The sequence below is a fragment of the Oryctolagus cuniculus genome, chromosome 15 (assembly GCF_051225735.1).
Source record: "Oryctolagus cuniculus isolate XC-2025 breed Fujian yellow rabbit chromosome 15, ASM5122573v1, whole genome shotgun sequence".
Classification (NCBI taxonomy): Eukaryota; Metazoa; Chordata; class Mammalia; order Lagomorpha; family Leporidae; genus Oryctolagus; species Oryctolagus cuniculus.
In genome coordinates this window covers 8,237,764-8,250,701 of record NC_142881.1, presented here as the reverse complement: position 1 = coordinate 8,250,701, position 12,938 = coordinate 8,237,764, and the positions used below count along the sequence as shown (strand labels likewise).

At 52.9% G+C, this 12,938-nt stretch overlaps 1 protein-coding gene across 1 annotated transcript in view; it reads left to right on the top strand.

The window, feature by feature from the left end:
• Nucleotides 1-6,392: 6,392 nt before the first annotated feature.
• LOC100352879 (scavenger receptor cysteine-rich domain-containing protein DMBT1) overlaps nt 6,393-12,938 on the top strand; it is a 64,882-nt gene continuing 58,336 nt past the window's right edge. The window contains 3 exon segments of the mRNA XM_089314200.1: nt 6,393-6,399; nt 8,611-8,928; nt 10,767-10,983. Coding sequence (XP_089170326.1) covers nt 6,393-6,399; nt 8,611-8,928; nt 10,767-10,983 — 542 coding nt within the window.

Sequence of the window (12,938 nt, the reverse complement as noted above, 5' to 3'; positions counted from 1 at the left end):
GTAGGGTAGACACAAGAGGCTTACTAGAAAATGAGATTTGTCACCTTAACTTTATGTTACTTCTAATGGTATTAATTTGAAAAAAAAATCACTCTAAGATAAATGGGCTGGTGCAAGGGTTCTTGCCCTGGCAAGGTTCAAACAATCCCCACTGCCCCCGTTGTCCTACCTCCCCCACCTGTGGCCTTAGGCCCAGTGCAGTGACACGGACACTCACCCGAGTCGGCCGGAGCAGCTTTGTCACTCACAGACAGGTAGCAAGAGCCATCAGGAGCCCAAGCGCCATGGCAAGGCGGTGCCCCAGGGCTCAGCCCATAGTGCATAGAGATTTGTTGGCACCTGCCCTGCTTCCCTCATGTCTGGGTGACCCCAGAAACGTTCTGCTCTGGGTTTCATATCCCGGGGGCCCCTTGGCTTGTGTCCCCAACCATCCTGTTCTAGAAGGGACAAGGAAGAAGCCAGGCTGTTCCAGACCGTTCCTCCGTAGCAGGATGTTGTGTTCTCCGCACACTCTGCAGCTACCCTGAGAAGTACAAGCTGGAGGGGTGCAGCGCTGAGCCAGCGAAAGCAGCGCAGGAACGAGTCCTCCCACAGCTGCCCTGGCGTGAAATCGGGGCAGTTCCACGGGGCCCACCTCCTGTGGCCGGGATACAAAATCCACAGGGTGAGCGGGGCGACGGCAACTTAGCGGAAGACCAGACAGTCTTGTGATTGAAACAGGCATCGCCCTGTGCTAAGCTCTCGATGACGTCCTCAGTGGGTTTGCTCTTGTTTCCGCAGCAGAGTTTCCGCGGCCTGCAGTTGTGGTTGTCTTACAGTCCTCACCGACCACAGCCCCTGAGTCCCCACAGGTGTGGAAACACCTGCTCAGGCAGCTAGGGGCCACGTGTGCACGTGCCCACACATCCATCCAAGCAAGGCGGAAAGCCACAGAGGCACATTGGGAGGTAGATCTGAATAGTGGGAAAAGCTAGAAATTCTACCTTCCAGGTGTCTGACCTCGAGCAGTTTAGGCACCACACCTGACCCTGCTTCAATTTCTAAGTCAGGTTCAGTGTCCTTTCTAGGCATGGTGGCTGGATAGCTTTTAAAAAGAGAGAGTGAGAAACAGTGTTCAACAGTGGATGGTGGGAGGCAGGCGTGTGGCCTGAAAGGTAGGCTGCAGGGGAGAAGGACCACATCCCACTGCGAGTGCTCCGGTTTCATGCCCACCTCTGACCCCTGCCTCCAGCTTCCTGCTGACACAGACCCTGGGAACCAGCAGCAATGGTTCTAGTGGCTGGGTTCCTACACCTGGGAGGGAGGCCTGGACTTAGCTCCCAGCTCCCATGTCTGGCCCCACCCACCCTGGCCATCACAGGCATTTGGAAAGTGAACCAGTGGATAGGAGTTCTCTCTCTCTCTCTCTTTCTGACTATAAATAAATAAATAAATAACTTAAAAAGTGGATGGCAGAAGTTGGGCACTGTTCAGCTCTCTCCATCATAAATCTGTAACTTATAACCGTGGGAATCAGTGTGTTAGAAAACCTCAAGTCTACGTGGAGGTGGACATTCTGGGTGTGAGGACAAGATTTAGCTCTTACCTGCACCTGCAAACATATACATAGGCCTGAGGAGTGCCGCCATGGACCTGTTGGTATTTCACGTACCTCTGTCTTTGAATTCCATGCAATGAAATTTCTTTATATTCAAAGCAATCTTGTCGGGGGCACGATTGGGTCCTCCTAGAAACTGTAGTGGATTGGAGGTGGAAGCACCTTTACGGAGAAGTCTGTAATAAACATTGCCCGTTTGACACTGAAGATGATGACGGCTCATTCTCCTGATCAGGTGTGTGATAAAGAGGCTCTGACCCAGTGGTAAGAAAGGAATAGCCCTGCCCCCGTCCGGGAGGCCAGGCCCCGGCACCCCCATCCTGTGTCTCCCTGGGAGCCTGAGTGGAGGCAAGGCTCCTCAACAGCATAGGAAAGTGCTCAGGTTCTTGTCCCGGCCATGTCGGGGACCAGGTGTGGTGACCGCTGGGACCTGCTGAGGCCACTGTGTGTGCAGTGTGGACAGGAGCCCATTTGGGGGCAGGCCCTGGGAAGATCTTGCTGGACGACGTGCAGGTGTGGGGGCAGCAGGAGCCTCCTGGGGTTGTGCCTGCACAGGGCCCTGGCTGGGCACCCCTGGGGGAGGCCGGTGTCGTGGTGGAGGTGAGTTAAGTCGTGATAGAGCTCCTCTGGGGCTAGAAGAGAAAAATCCTGCTCTGCACCCAACCAAGTGGATGTGCCCCAGATAGGCCTGGAGGTGAGCGAGAGAAGGCCCGGCGCTGGGTGCTCAGACACCAGACGGAGGCCGTTAGGGTTTCTAGGTCTCTGTTTCTCCCTTCCTTCCTTTTATTCTTTCTCTCTTCTCTCTCTTCTTTCCTGTCTTTCTTTCATTCTCAATTTTTCTTTCTCTTTTCCTCTTTCTCTCATTCCTTTCTTCTCCTTTGCCCCTCCCTCCTTTCCTTTCTTTGTCTTGCTAAGCGTTGTTGTTAGAAAATATAAATTGTCTCTAAATAATTCATGAGCTGTAATCCAATTCATGAAACTCTGGGTTTCCTGCGCGGCCGTGAAGGCGTTACCTCCCTGAGATGTCACCGCCTGTGTGTCTCTCCATAAACGTTGCGTTCGTTTTCCTGGAGGTGTTGAGTGCCCATGTGGGTAGCACTGCAGACCTCGGCACGCTGGTTTCTTCACACCATCAGGGGCTGGCAATCCGCCAGGCCCCCTCCAACCACGGAGCCGGAAGCTGCCGCCCAGCACACCCACCGTCAGGTCAATCTAATCTTTGCTCTGCAGCTCTCCCTCTTCTTAAGCCAAGGTAGCAGGGCCTGCACACTGCACCGTGTCCAGGGCACCATTCTCCTAGAATGCATGGCGAGTGGCACCATTGTGCTGGTGGCCACAGGCCGTATGTGGACAGTGAGCCCTGGGGTCATGCAGCTTGGCGGTCCATGCTGCCAGGCTCAGCCCCCGCAGGGTAGAAGAGTGGACAGCTGTTCCCTGTCACAGCACATCAGGCAGGACACAGTGCACAAGGGGAGGCAAGCCCCCATCCCCTCCCCTTGACTTCTTGGATAATTCCTAAACTCGTCTCTACGTTGGGAATGTCCAGGAGCTCAGTCAACTGAAAGAAAATCAGTTATATTGAATAAATATCTCCCAAGAGATACTTATGGTGATCAGAACAAGTTTTTAAAACTGCTTACAGAGTTACAAATTGGAAGACATTCTGTAGCATCACTATGTAGCATCCTCTTAATTTTAAGAATCTGAAAGTCAGGACCAGTGTTGTGGCGTAGCAGATAAAGCTGCTGCCTGCAACGCCAGCAACCCATATGGGCGCCAGTTCATGTCCTGGCTGCTCCACTTTTGATCCAGCTCCCTGCGAAAAGCAACCGAAAATGACCCAAATACTTGGGTCCCTGCCACCTGTGTGGGAGACCCAGATGGAGCTCCTGGCTTCAGTCTAGCTCTGGCCTTTGGGGCCTTCTGGGGAATGAACCAGCAGGTAGAAGATGTCTCTCTTTCTCTCTCTCTCCCCCTCCTCCCTTCCTCTTTGTAACTTTTAAAATAAATAAATCTAAATAAATGAAAAGGACCTGAAAGTCACAGAAGCAATCAAGCAATGATGGACGAGAGCGTGTGAAAGTGCGCAGTCCTCCCTCGATTCGTGTTTAATAGGAGAGCAGTGAAGCTCATTCCCTTCAATACGTGGCAGCATGGACAGAACAGAGCCACAGTCTGTGAGACTCGCGTTGGCAGGGGCCACACACTCACGGAACGCCCATCTGAGCTGGCTTCCAGCTGCGGCACCGCCAGGAAGAGCTGCACGCTTCCAACCTGTTACACTGATTCTGCGTCGCACTATGTGGCCCACAGAAACAAATCTATCCATTCTCTGCTCTATCCCACTTTAAGCAGCCAGTTTGATAAACAAACCAAATCAAACCAATTTGGTTTAAGCAAAAGTGGTTTCACCACGGTCAGAAAGTATAATCCCAAACTATTTAAACTGACACAGAATAACAAAGTGGCTATTCTATTGTTTTGGTTTGTACATGTATATGAAATAGTACCATAAAAAGTATAAAACTCATTGACAAATGTTGACAATGGTATAATGAGGCCCTGGGTACCCACTACTGAGATGTGTTACATCCTAATATCTTGCCCTAATTGTTTGAGATCCTTTTTATTTATGTATTTGAAAGGCAGAATGACAGGGAGCTGCCATCTTCCAGTGAACTCCTCAAATGCCCGGTCTGGGCTAGGGCCAAAGCCGGAAGGTAGGAACTCAGTCCAGGTCTCCTACACGGGGCGTAGGAACTCAGGTACTTGCACTATCGCCCTGTCTCCCAGGCTCCACAGCAGCAGGAAGGCGGATCCGGAGCTGGATCCGGGACTCAGACCCAGGCACCACGTGGGGACACACGCATTCTAACTGCTGGGCTACATGCCCGTTCCCTGGGGTCTCTTTATTTTTTATTTTTTAAAGATTTATTTTATTTATTTGAAAGAGTTACAGAGAGAGGTAGAGAAAGAGAGAAAGATCTTCCATCCGCTGGTTCACTCCCCAGATAGCCGCAACAGCGGGAGCTGCACCGATCCAAAGCCAGGAGCCAGGAGCTTCTTCTGGGTCTCCCACATGGGTGCAGGGGCCCAAGGACTTGGTCCATCTTCTACTGCTTTCCCAGGCCACAGCAGAGAGCTGGATCAGAAGAGGAGCGGCTGGGACTAGAACCGGCGCCCATATGGGATGCCGGTGCTTCAGGCCAGGGCTTTAACCCACTGTGCCACAGCGCCACCCCCCCAACCCGATCTTTTTAAAAAGTGAATGAAACAATATCTGGTTGCTGCTTTAGGTTTCCAGAAGCAGAAAATGGGGCTGCCCCAATCCCCATAGAAACCTTATATGGCTGAGGCTACTTGGAGCCCAGGTACAACCACCGAAGACCTAAACGGAAACCAAAACCACTTCATTGTCAGCCATGCTCTGTGGCCATCTGGATTGGTTTCAAAAGAAAACCAGGAAGCAGTCTGCAAGTGACACACGTGTACTAACCGAGGGTTTATCCCACAGTACTGGAGCCTCCCGTCTCAGCGAGGAATCGGCTATCTGCTGTTGGGCGAGTAGGGCAGGAAGGAAGTGTGGGAGCCGACGGATGCACCAGCGGGCGACTCGGCTCTGGCCATTCTCCCTGAGCTGCCGTCAGCAGGGTCCTGCCAGGTGTGTCCAGGATGGACCTAGCAGTGAATGAGGCCTCTCTGTTCGCACTCACAGGTCGGGTGTCGTCAGCATCCGGGACGACCACAGGACCTGCTGGATTTCCTCCCGCACTGTCTCCAGCAGGTCAGCTGGCATTTGGCGTACAGGGGTGGAGGGAGGGATCCGCGTGCCCAGCACCGAGCCGTCGCCTTCCCCCAGCTGAACCACGCTGGGCGCGGGCCACTCCCCCGGAGGACCCTCTGCTTTGGGAAGCACGAGTCAGGAATTTGCTCTGCGTGGTTGACTGTGACCTTCAGGCTGTGTCTGTTTTCAAGCCTGTGTCGTCCCAAAGCTGGGTTTCGGGGTGTCCTGATGACCAGGGGGGTTTCTCTTTGTCCCTGGGACAGGTGATGGCTTGCCTGCAGTCTCAGCCACGTCCGAGCCTACGGCTTTGCCGTCCACACCCAGGCCCCTGGCAGGTAGGTCTTTGGGGAATGGGGGGAGAAGAGGCTGAACCTGAAAGGAAGACAGTGTGATGAGCAGAGAACCAGAGGCTTTCCCCAGTCTATGCTCCCACGAACCGCGAGTCCACCCTCCCCGGTCTCACTGCTTTATAAAGACAGACACAGCCAGGAGCATTTTCCCAGCATCCCCCAACTAAAGCATGCTGAAGCCAAGATTTGGGCGCAAATACAAGGGTACTTCAAAAAGTTGGTGGAAAATTAAATGAAGAGGTAGGTTTATTTTGGTGCACAATTTTTTTGAAATCCATGCATTGTTGTCTCATAACACACATATTCCATGAAACTGAAAGCCCTTTGTATGTCTGACTTCAAATCCATGTGACTGCCTGGCCAGCTGCTGCCCAGGAGGTGGGACAATACCATCCCAGGCTACCTTCGGGCTATGGGGAGGAGAGCGTTCTTGCAAGTTAAATTACTAAGGTGTAGGTACGTCAAGGCCCCGGCCAGGAAACCTGGGAGTCGGCCCCGAGCAGTCCTCCTCTATGGTTTGGAGTATGAGATTCCCAATGGACAAAGCTTTCAGGTTTATACTTAGAAAGAGATGCGTCTGTTTGTCCCTGTGGCAGGTGATGGATTGCCTGTAAGCACACCCACAACGGAGCCCGTGGCCCTGCAATCCATGCCCACCGCCATGGCAGGTAAGTTCTTGGGGAAACGGGGGCGGGAGCCAGCATGGAGCTACTGTAACAGGATAAGCAGGCGTCTGACATTTTCACGTTATTAGCACTTCCATTCATTCTCACGCAAGCCCCCAATGAAGTTACGCTCGCTGTGTCCTTGGTTCTTACATAGTGAGCCATAGAAACATTAACTTGCCTAGAATGAGTTGACTAGAATGTGGTAAAATCAGGGTTGACCTGCATCTCTCTGACACCAAACCTACTTAGCTCACTTCATTTCGGGGACACAATATTAGAAGAAGGGAAGTTGCTAGCGACCCTCATTGCTAAGACCCAGGTCAATCAAATCCTCAGTTTGGAAGTTCCCAAGCCCGACGTCTTTCAGAGTCTTTGCCTGTTGTCTGGGTTTTCTCTGAAGCTTTTGGGGATCCGCTGTTTCTATGCTCTGAGCCTCTGTGATGCTGTCCCTTGCTCTGAGACCTTTTTCACTCAGTTTAAGCTTTTACTCTACGAGATGCTCCAAGTGCTTTGTAGAAAAATGCGATTACACGTGTTTATTTCAGCATAAAAATTTGAAATCCGTGCATTTTTTTATAATGCACGTTTTCCCAGGAACCTTCGAAGACTCCTCACAGAGACACGGGTTCATCAGTCCTTGCTGCTTCTCTGGGTTGCATTTATGTGGTCAAGTTCTCCTTTCTGATTCTGTCCCTTCCCTCTATAAATCTTTCAGGCAGATGCTGAATTGCCTATGTTGTTTGTGACTTTTTTGTCTTTACTTTTGTATATTTATGACCTTTTGTTGTATATTCAAGTTGTTTTCATGATTATCTTCCAAGTTTTTGTTAACTTTTTAAAAAGTTTTCAGCCATTTTCCTTTTTACTCTCCAGGAACACGTTCTTGTGACCTGACTTCCTTTTTCATAGCTTCGTGTTCTTGTTTCACAGACGTGGTGCCTTCTCCATCTTTGTTGATACATTTATCACAGCTTTCTGTCCAAAGCCGCCTTCTGCTCTGGGTGCTGTCCTGTTTTTTCTATTGATTTGACTTTAAACCTCTTAGGCTGGAGACTTCTTAAAGATCCGGGCATCCCCGCTGTTTGCGTCCAGGACCCAGGTGCAGCAGAGCCGGGGCAGTGAACGGCTGCATCTGGCGCTGGTTTCCCAAGAGCAGAGCAGGAGACAGCAAACACAGCAGGGTCTCCCTGCTCACTCAGCTCACCGGGTGTCTGTGAGACTGGACCCTTGTGACTTAATTTCTCCGGGGAATCAATTTCCTGGCTGTGGGTGTGGAAAAATCATAAGCTCTACTGCCAGTCTTTCAGCCAACACCCCCATTTTCACCATGGCAGTGCTGGCTAGAATACAAGCTGGTGAGTTGCTAGAACAGCTAGTGGTACTGTCTTTTGAAACAAAGACCCTTGGGTTAAAAAAAAAAAAAAAAAACAGCATGCTGACAGCCTTCCCATGGAATCCGTGGGTCTGTAAAGCTCCTTGCTTTGTCTTGGTGTCACGGTTGTGTGCAATTTAATCTGCTTTGTGAGCCGTGGCTTAGTTCATTCTGCAAACTTTGGTGTCTGTTTCATTTCTCGGTAGCAAGTGGTTTGAGGTGAAGCTTCACGCTCTTAAGAGTGGTGTAGAAAGCTGGTTAAAGCGTGAAGTTCTACGTCTTGCATTCAGCTTTCAAAAGGTCCCGTAGACACGTCTGACCCTGGGTGGGTCTTACTGTTTCAGGGATGGCCTCCCTCACGAGCCTGGCAGTAGCTGTCTGGAGGTGACAGAGGTGACAAGGCCACGAGCCTTCCGTCACCCAGCAGACCAGCTCAGGCTTGGCTGCTTCGCATTCCCAGAGTCCCAAGGAGCAGCGGACGCCTCAGCCAGCCTGCAGGGGTGCAGCCATTACTCTGCCTCTGGCTTAGAACAAGGAGTGGGAAGATAAGCTGGACCTCCTGATGGGAGGAAGGGGGTGGGGGTTGAGGGGAGAACCACGACTGTGTTTGTGGGCAGCCAGCCCAGGCAAGCAGCCTTAAAGTGGGAAGGGAGGGAGGAGGACTTTGCAGGCTCCTTGGAAAGGCTGTCTGGGGAATGACGTGGGGGCCCCCGGAGCAGCAGCATAGGGGTGACGGAGTCCTGGGGCCGTGAGGACAGAGAGCTGAGCTGCGTGGACAGCAGCCCAGTCCTCCGCCCGCAGAGGAGTCGGCATCACCCCGACACCCTGTTCTTTCCCAGGAAGCTGGGCCCCTGTGCGCCTGGCTGGCAGCCGTGGGAGCTGTGCCGGCCGCGTGGAACTCTTCTACCAGGGAGGCTGGGGCACTGTGTGTGACGACCTGTGGGGCCTCCCGGAAGCCAACGTCGTGTGCAGGCAGCTGGGGTGCGGCGGGGCCGTCGCGGCCCCGGGGGAGGCACACTTCGGGGAAGGTTCTGGAAAGATCCTCCTGGACAATGTGCACTGCCTGGGAGAGGAGCCGCGCCTGGAGGAATGCTCGCACGTCGGCTGGTTCTCCCACAACTGCGCTCACGGGGAAGACGCCGGTGTGATCTGCGCAGGTAACCCTCTCCCCTCCCAGGCAGAGCCCGCCCTTGGCTCTTCCCACGGTACCATCCTTCCCTCGGCGTAAAAATGACTGCTGACAAGGAGCGGCTGGTATGCTCATGGCAGGCCCTTTCGTCTCTCACAGATGCCGACTACTCACCTGACACACCACCAGGTAGGGAAGTTTGTCGACACCTCGGGGAAGACGTTCGGCTGGAAGCTGGCTGTGTGTTTCTCTCCAAGCCACTGGAGCAACTGAGCTGGGGGGAATGGTGCTGGGGGCATGGAGGGGGCCTCAGCATCTTCAGGCCTGACTCAGCGTCTCTGAGCAGTGCCAGCTCAAAGGAATCAGGGAAGCGGAATTCCTCCCTGTTGCATCAGGCCTCATCAGTCTCAACCCAGTTCCCTGGAAGAGGCTCCGGGAACCAAAGTTTCATGTCTTTAGCTTTCCTAACCAACGGAATGAGTATCCCACGTGACCAAGAGACCAGTGTGTCAAAGTCTGGAAGGAATCTAGACCCAGCTTCCTGTCCCCTCCTGCTCAGATCGGTAGTTCTGAGAAGGGCCCGGAAGGCTCCTTGGGATTCTCACGTGCAGGCAGGGGTGGGCCTCGGTGCCCGCCGATTTCCACACGCGTGCCCTTGTGTGTTCAGCAGGTCTCCTGTCGGCTGCCCCAGTGGGAACGGCGGCTCCAGGTGAGACGTTTGCAAGCTTAGCTGTCTTGATCGCCATTTTCCAGCTCAAGCCCTGAACTGATTCTCCAAGGAAATTGTGCCAAAGTGGCTACTCTGCCTAGAACCACCCCTCCAAACCTGGGTCCTGGGTGACAGCCCAGTGATGAAGGCCACAGCATCTGCGGTTTCAATTCTATGTGGTTTCTATTCAATTCATTTCTATTCAGTCAGTGAAGGAAGTGCACACAATGGGAGGGCACCAGCCTTCTGGTCCTGCCAGCCTGGGCTCCCATGGTGAAGGGTGGACGTGGTGGGTGTGGTCATTAATACGGGGGTGTGGCCAGGGTGGTGCCTCAGGCCGTGGTCTCAGAGAGCTGCCACCAGAGGGCAGGCTTTCCTTCTCCAGCTTGACCCCTTCCCTGACCATCTCACACTTCCTTCCCATCGCTCCTTTGTTTCTGCTCTGCTCCTGTCTATGCTCTGGGCTTCTAGACGCCATTGAACGTCCCTGAGCACTGGAGACACAGGGCTAGAGCAGTACTGATGCCTGGAGACTGGGGCCTGCCTGAGCAGGGCCAATGCTGTGCAGGGCTGATTCTCACAGACAGGTGATCTGAGGGAGAAATGCCAGCCGTCTCCCTGGCCCCCGGCATCACCTTTCACTTTGAACTGAGTGTTGCAGAAAAGGAAAGACAGACAAGCAGATGGAGAAGCAGGAGGGTGGACACAAGATGTCACCAGTGTCGGGGGCGTGGAGGGGGAGTATGAGTCAGGGCAACTTATTTCTGCTTAATAGTGGAGGTGTAAGAATGTGATTTTAATAAATTACAACTGGTGGAGGATGGGGCACAGTCACATTCATGTACCCGGAGGCTCCACCACGTTGGTTCAGCCTTGATTGAGAAAATAGAAGCAGGGCTTTGCTCTGACTTGTGGTGACCTACGGGATCCACGAGCGGGCCAGAGGGAAGGACGCTGGCCGGGGTTAGGTGACAGCTCTTCCCCGCCGGCCCACGCCCATGGAGACGCTCTAACTTCAGACATGTCCATGCCCAGTTTCCCAGCCTTCAAGACATTCTGGACTAGTTCATGCCTTTGCTACACCCTAAGACGTTCCCACAGAGTAATGACCAACAGGACTATTTGGGGGGCAGGGTGGGAGTGTAAAGGAAAAATAGGTGTGAAAGAGGACATTAGTGAACCGAGCACTGGGGGATCTGAAATTCTGACCATCCTTCTGCGTTTAGAAAAACCTCAGTGTGGTGGCGTCATCACCAACTCATCCGGAGCCATCAGGAACCCTCCGCGCACGGCGCTGCACGACGACATCACCTGCGTGTGGGAAATCAAGGCCAACGCCTCCGACCAGGTCCGGCTGGCCTTCCCACATCTCAGGTGGGTCCCGGGCGCGTTGCAGACCATCGCGGTGCAGTTCAAAGGCCTGGTCGTTGATCAGGTGCATGGCTGACGAACGCGGTTGAAGGCCCCACCATTGGTCTCCACGGGTCCTTCCCGAACGTGTCACCTTTGCATTTTGAAACAATAGACACACAGGAAGTTGCAAATGTGATGCATCCCACCCCCCCCCGCAAGTGTCCCCCCAGTGGTGGCAAAACAATGCCAAAGCCAGGAAGTGGACATTGGTTACAGCACTGCTGACTGCATATGAGGGCGCTTCAAGACGTTAGTGGGGAAGGGAGTGTAAAGATTAGTTCAGGGGCTGACGCTGTCCCATAGTGGGTACGGGTGCTGGTTCGAGTCCCACCGGCTCCTCTTCCAATCCAGCTCCTGCTAACGCACCTGGGAAAGCAGCCTTGGCCCCTGCACTCAATGGGAGACCCAGATGAAGCTCCTGGCTTCAAACTGGCCCAGCCCTGGCTGTTGCACCACCTGGGGAGTGAACCAGTGGATGGAAAAGCCTCTGTCTCTCCCTCTCTCTCTCTTTTGTTGTTTTAATTTTTTTTTTTTTTTTTTGACAGCAGAATGGACAGTGAGAGAGAGACACAGAGAGAAAGGTCTTCCTTTTGCTGTTGGTTCACCCTCCAATGGCCGCCGCGGCCGACATGCTGATCCGAAGGCAGGAGCCAGGTGCTTCTCCTGGTCTCCCATGGGGTGCAGGGCCCAAGGACTTGGGCCATCCTCCACTGCACTCCCAGGCCACAGCAGAGAGCTGGCCTGGAAGAGGGGCAACCGGGACAGAATCCAGCGCCCCAACCGGGACTAGAGAAAGGTCTCCCTTCTGTTGGTTCACCCCCCAAGTGGCCACTACAGCCAGTATATTGTGGCCGGCGCTGCGCTGATCCGAAGCCAGGAGCCAGGTGCTTCTCCTGGTCTCCCATGCGGGTGCAGGGCCCAAGCACTGGGGCCATCCTCCACTGCACTCCCGGGCCACAGCAGAGAGCTGGCCTGGAAGAGGGGCAACTGGGACAGAATCCGGCTCCCTAGCCAGGACTAGAATCCGGTGTACCAGCGCCACAGGTGGAGGATTATCCTAGTGAGTCATGGTGCCGGCCTCCCTCTCTCTCTTTTAACTTTGCCTTTCAAAATAAATGAATATCTTTTTTAAAAAAAGAAAAAGTTCATTTTGATGCAGAAACGTTTTTGAAATGCACGTACAGTTTTTTCAGATGCATTTTCTATGAACTTTTTGAAGACACCCTCATATTTTGCATCTTTTTCACTGTGTTTGAACAACTTTTATTGATTTTCATTCTGTTTGAAAGGAAGAGAGACAGAGACAGAAAGACAGAGGTCTTTCATTTGCTGCTTCACTCCCCAAATGCACGTAACAGCCAGGGCTGGGTCAGGACAGAGCCAGGAGCCTGGAACTCAGTTCGGGTCTTCCATGAGGGGTCAAGTACTTGAGCTTTCATCTGTTGGCTCCCTGGCTGCACATTGGCAGGAAATGCATCAGGACCAGAGAGCCAGGATTTAAATCAGGCACTCTGATTCGGCACGCGGGTCTCCAGCAGCGACTTCCCTGCTCTGCCGGATGCCACCCCAGGTCACACCAGTTTTTGTGAGCGTTCGTTTGTATGTGGTTGTCCGATGCATTTTTATCCCAGGTACAGATTCATGAAGCCCCATCACATTCTAGACGCTGTTTCATTACCACAAGGAAACCCCTTACCCAAGTGACCATCAGCCTACGTTTCTCCCCAGAACATATGAGAGCTAGCATCTGGCACTGATTTTTAGCTAGCTGTTTATGTACAAATGCAGTACGTGTTAGATTTGTGGGTAAGGATGTCTTGTAGCTGTTGGGGGGACTGTGAATGATACTGTTTTCAGCTTTAGTTACCTCACGTTTGTTACTGGTGTGTAGGAATACATTGATTTTTATGCACTTC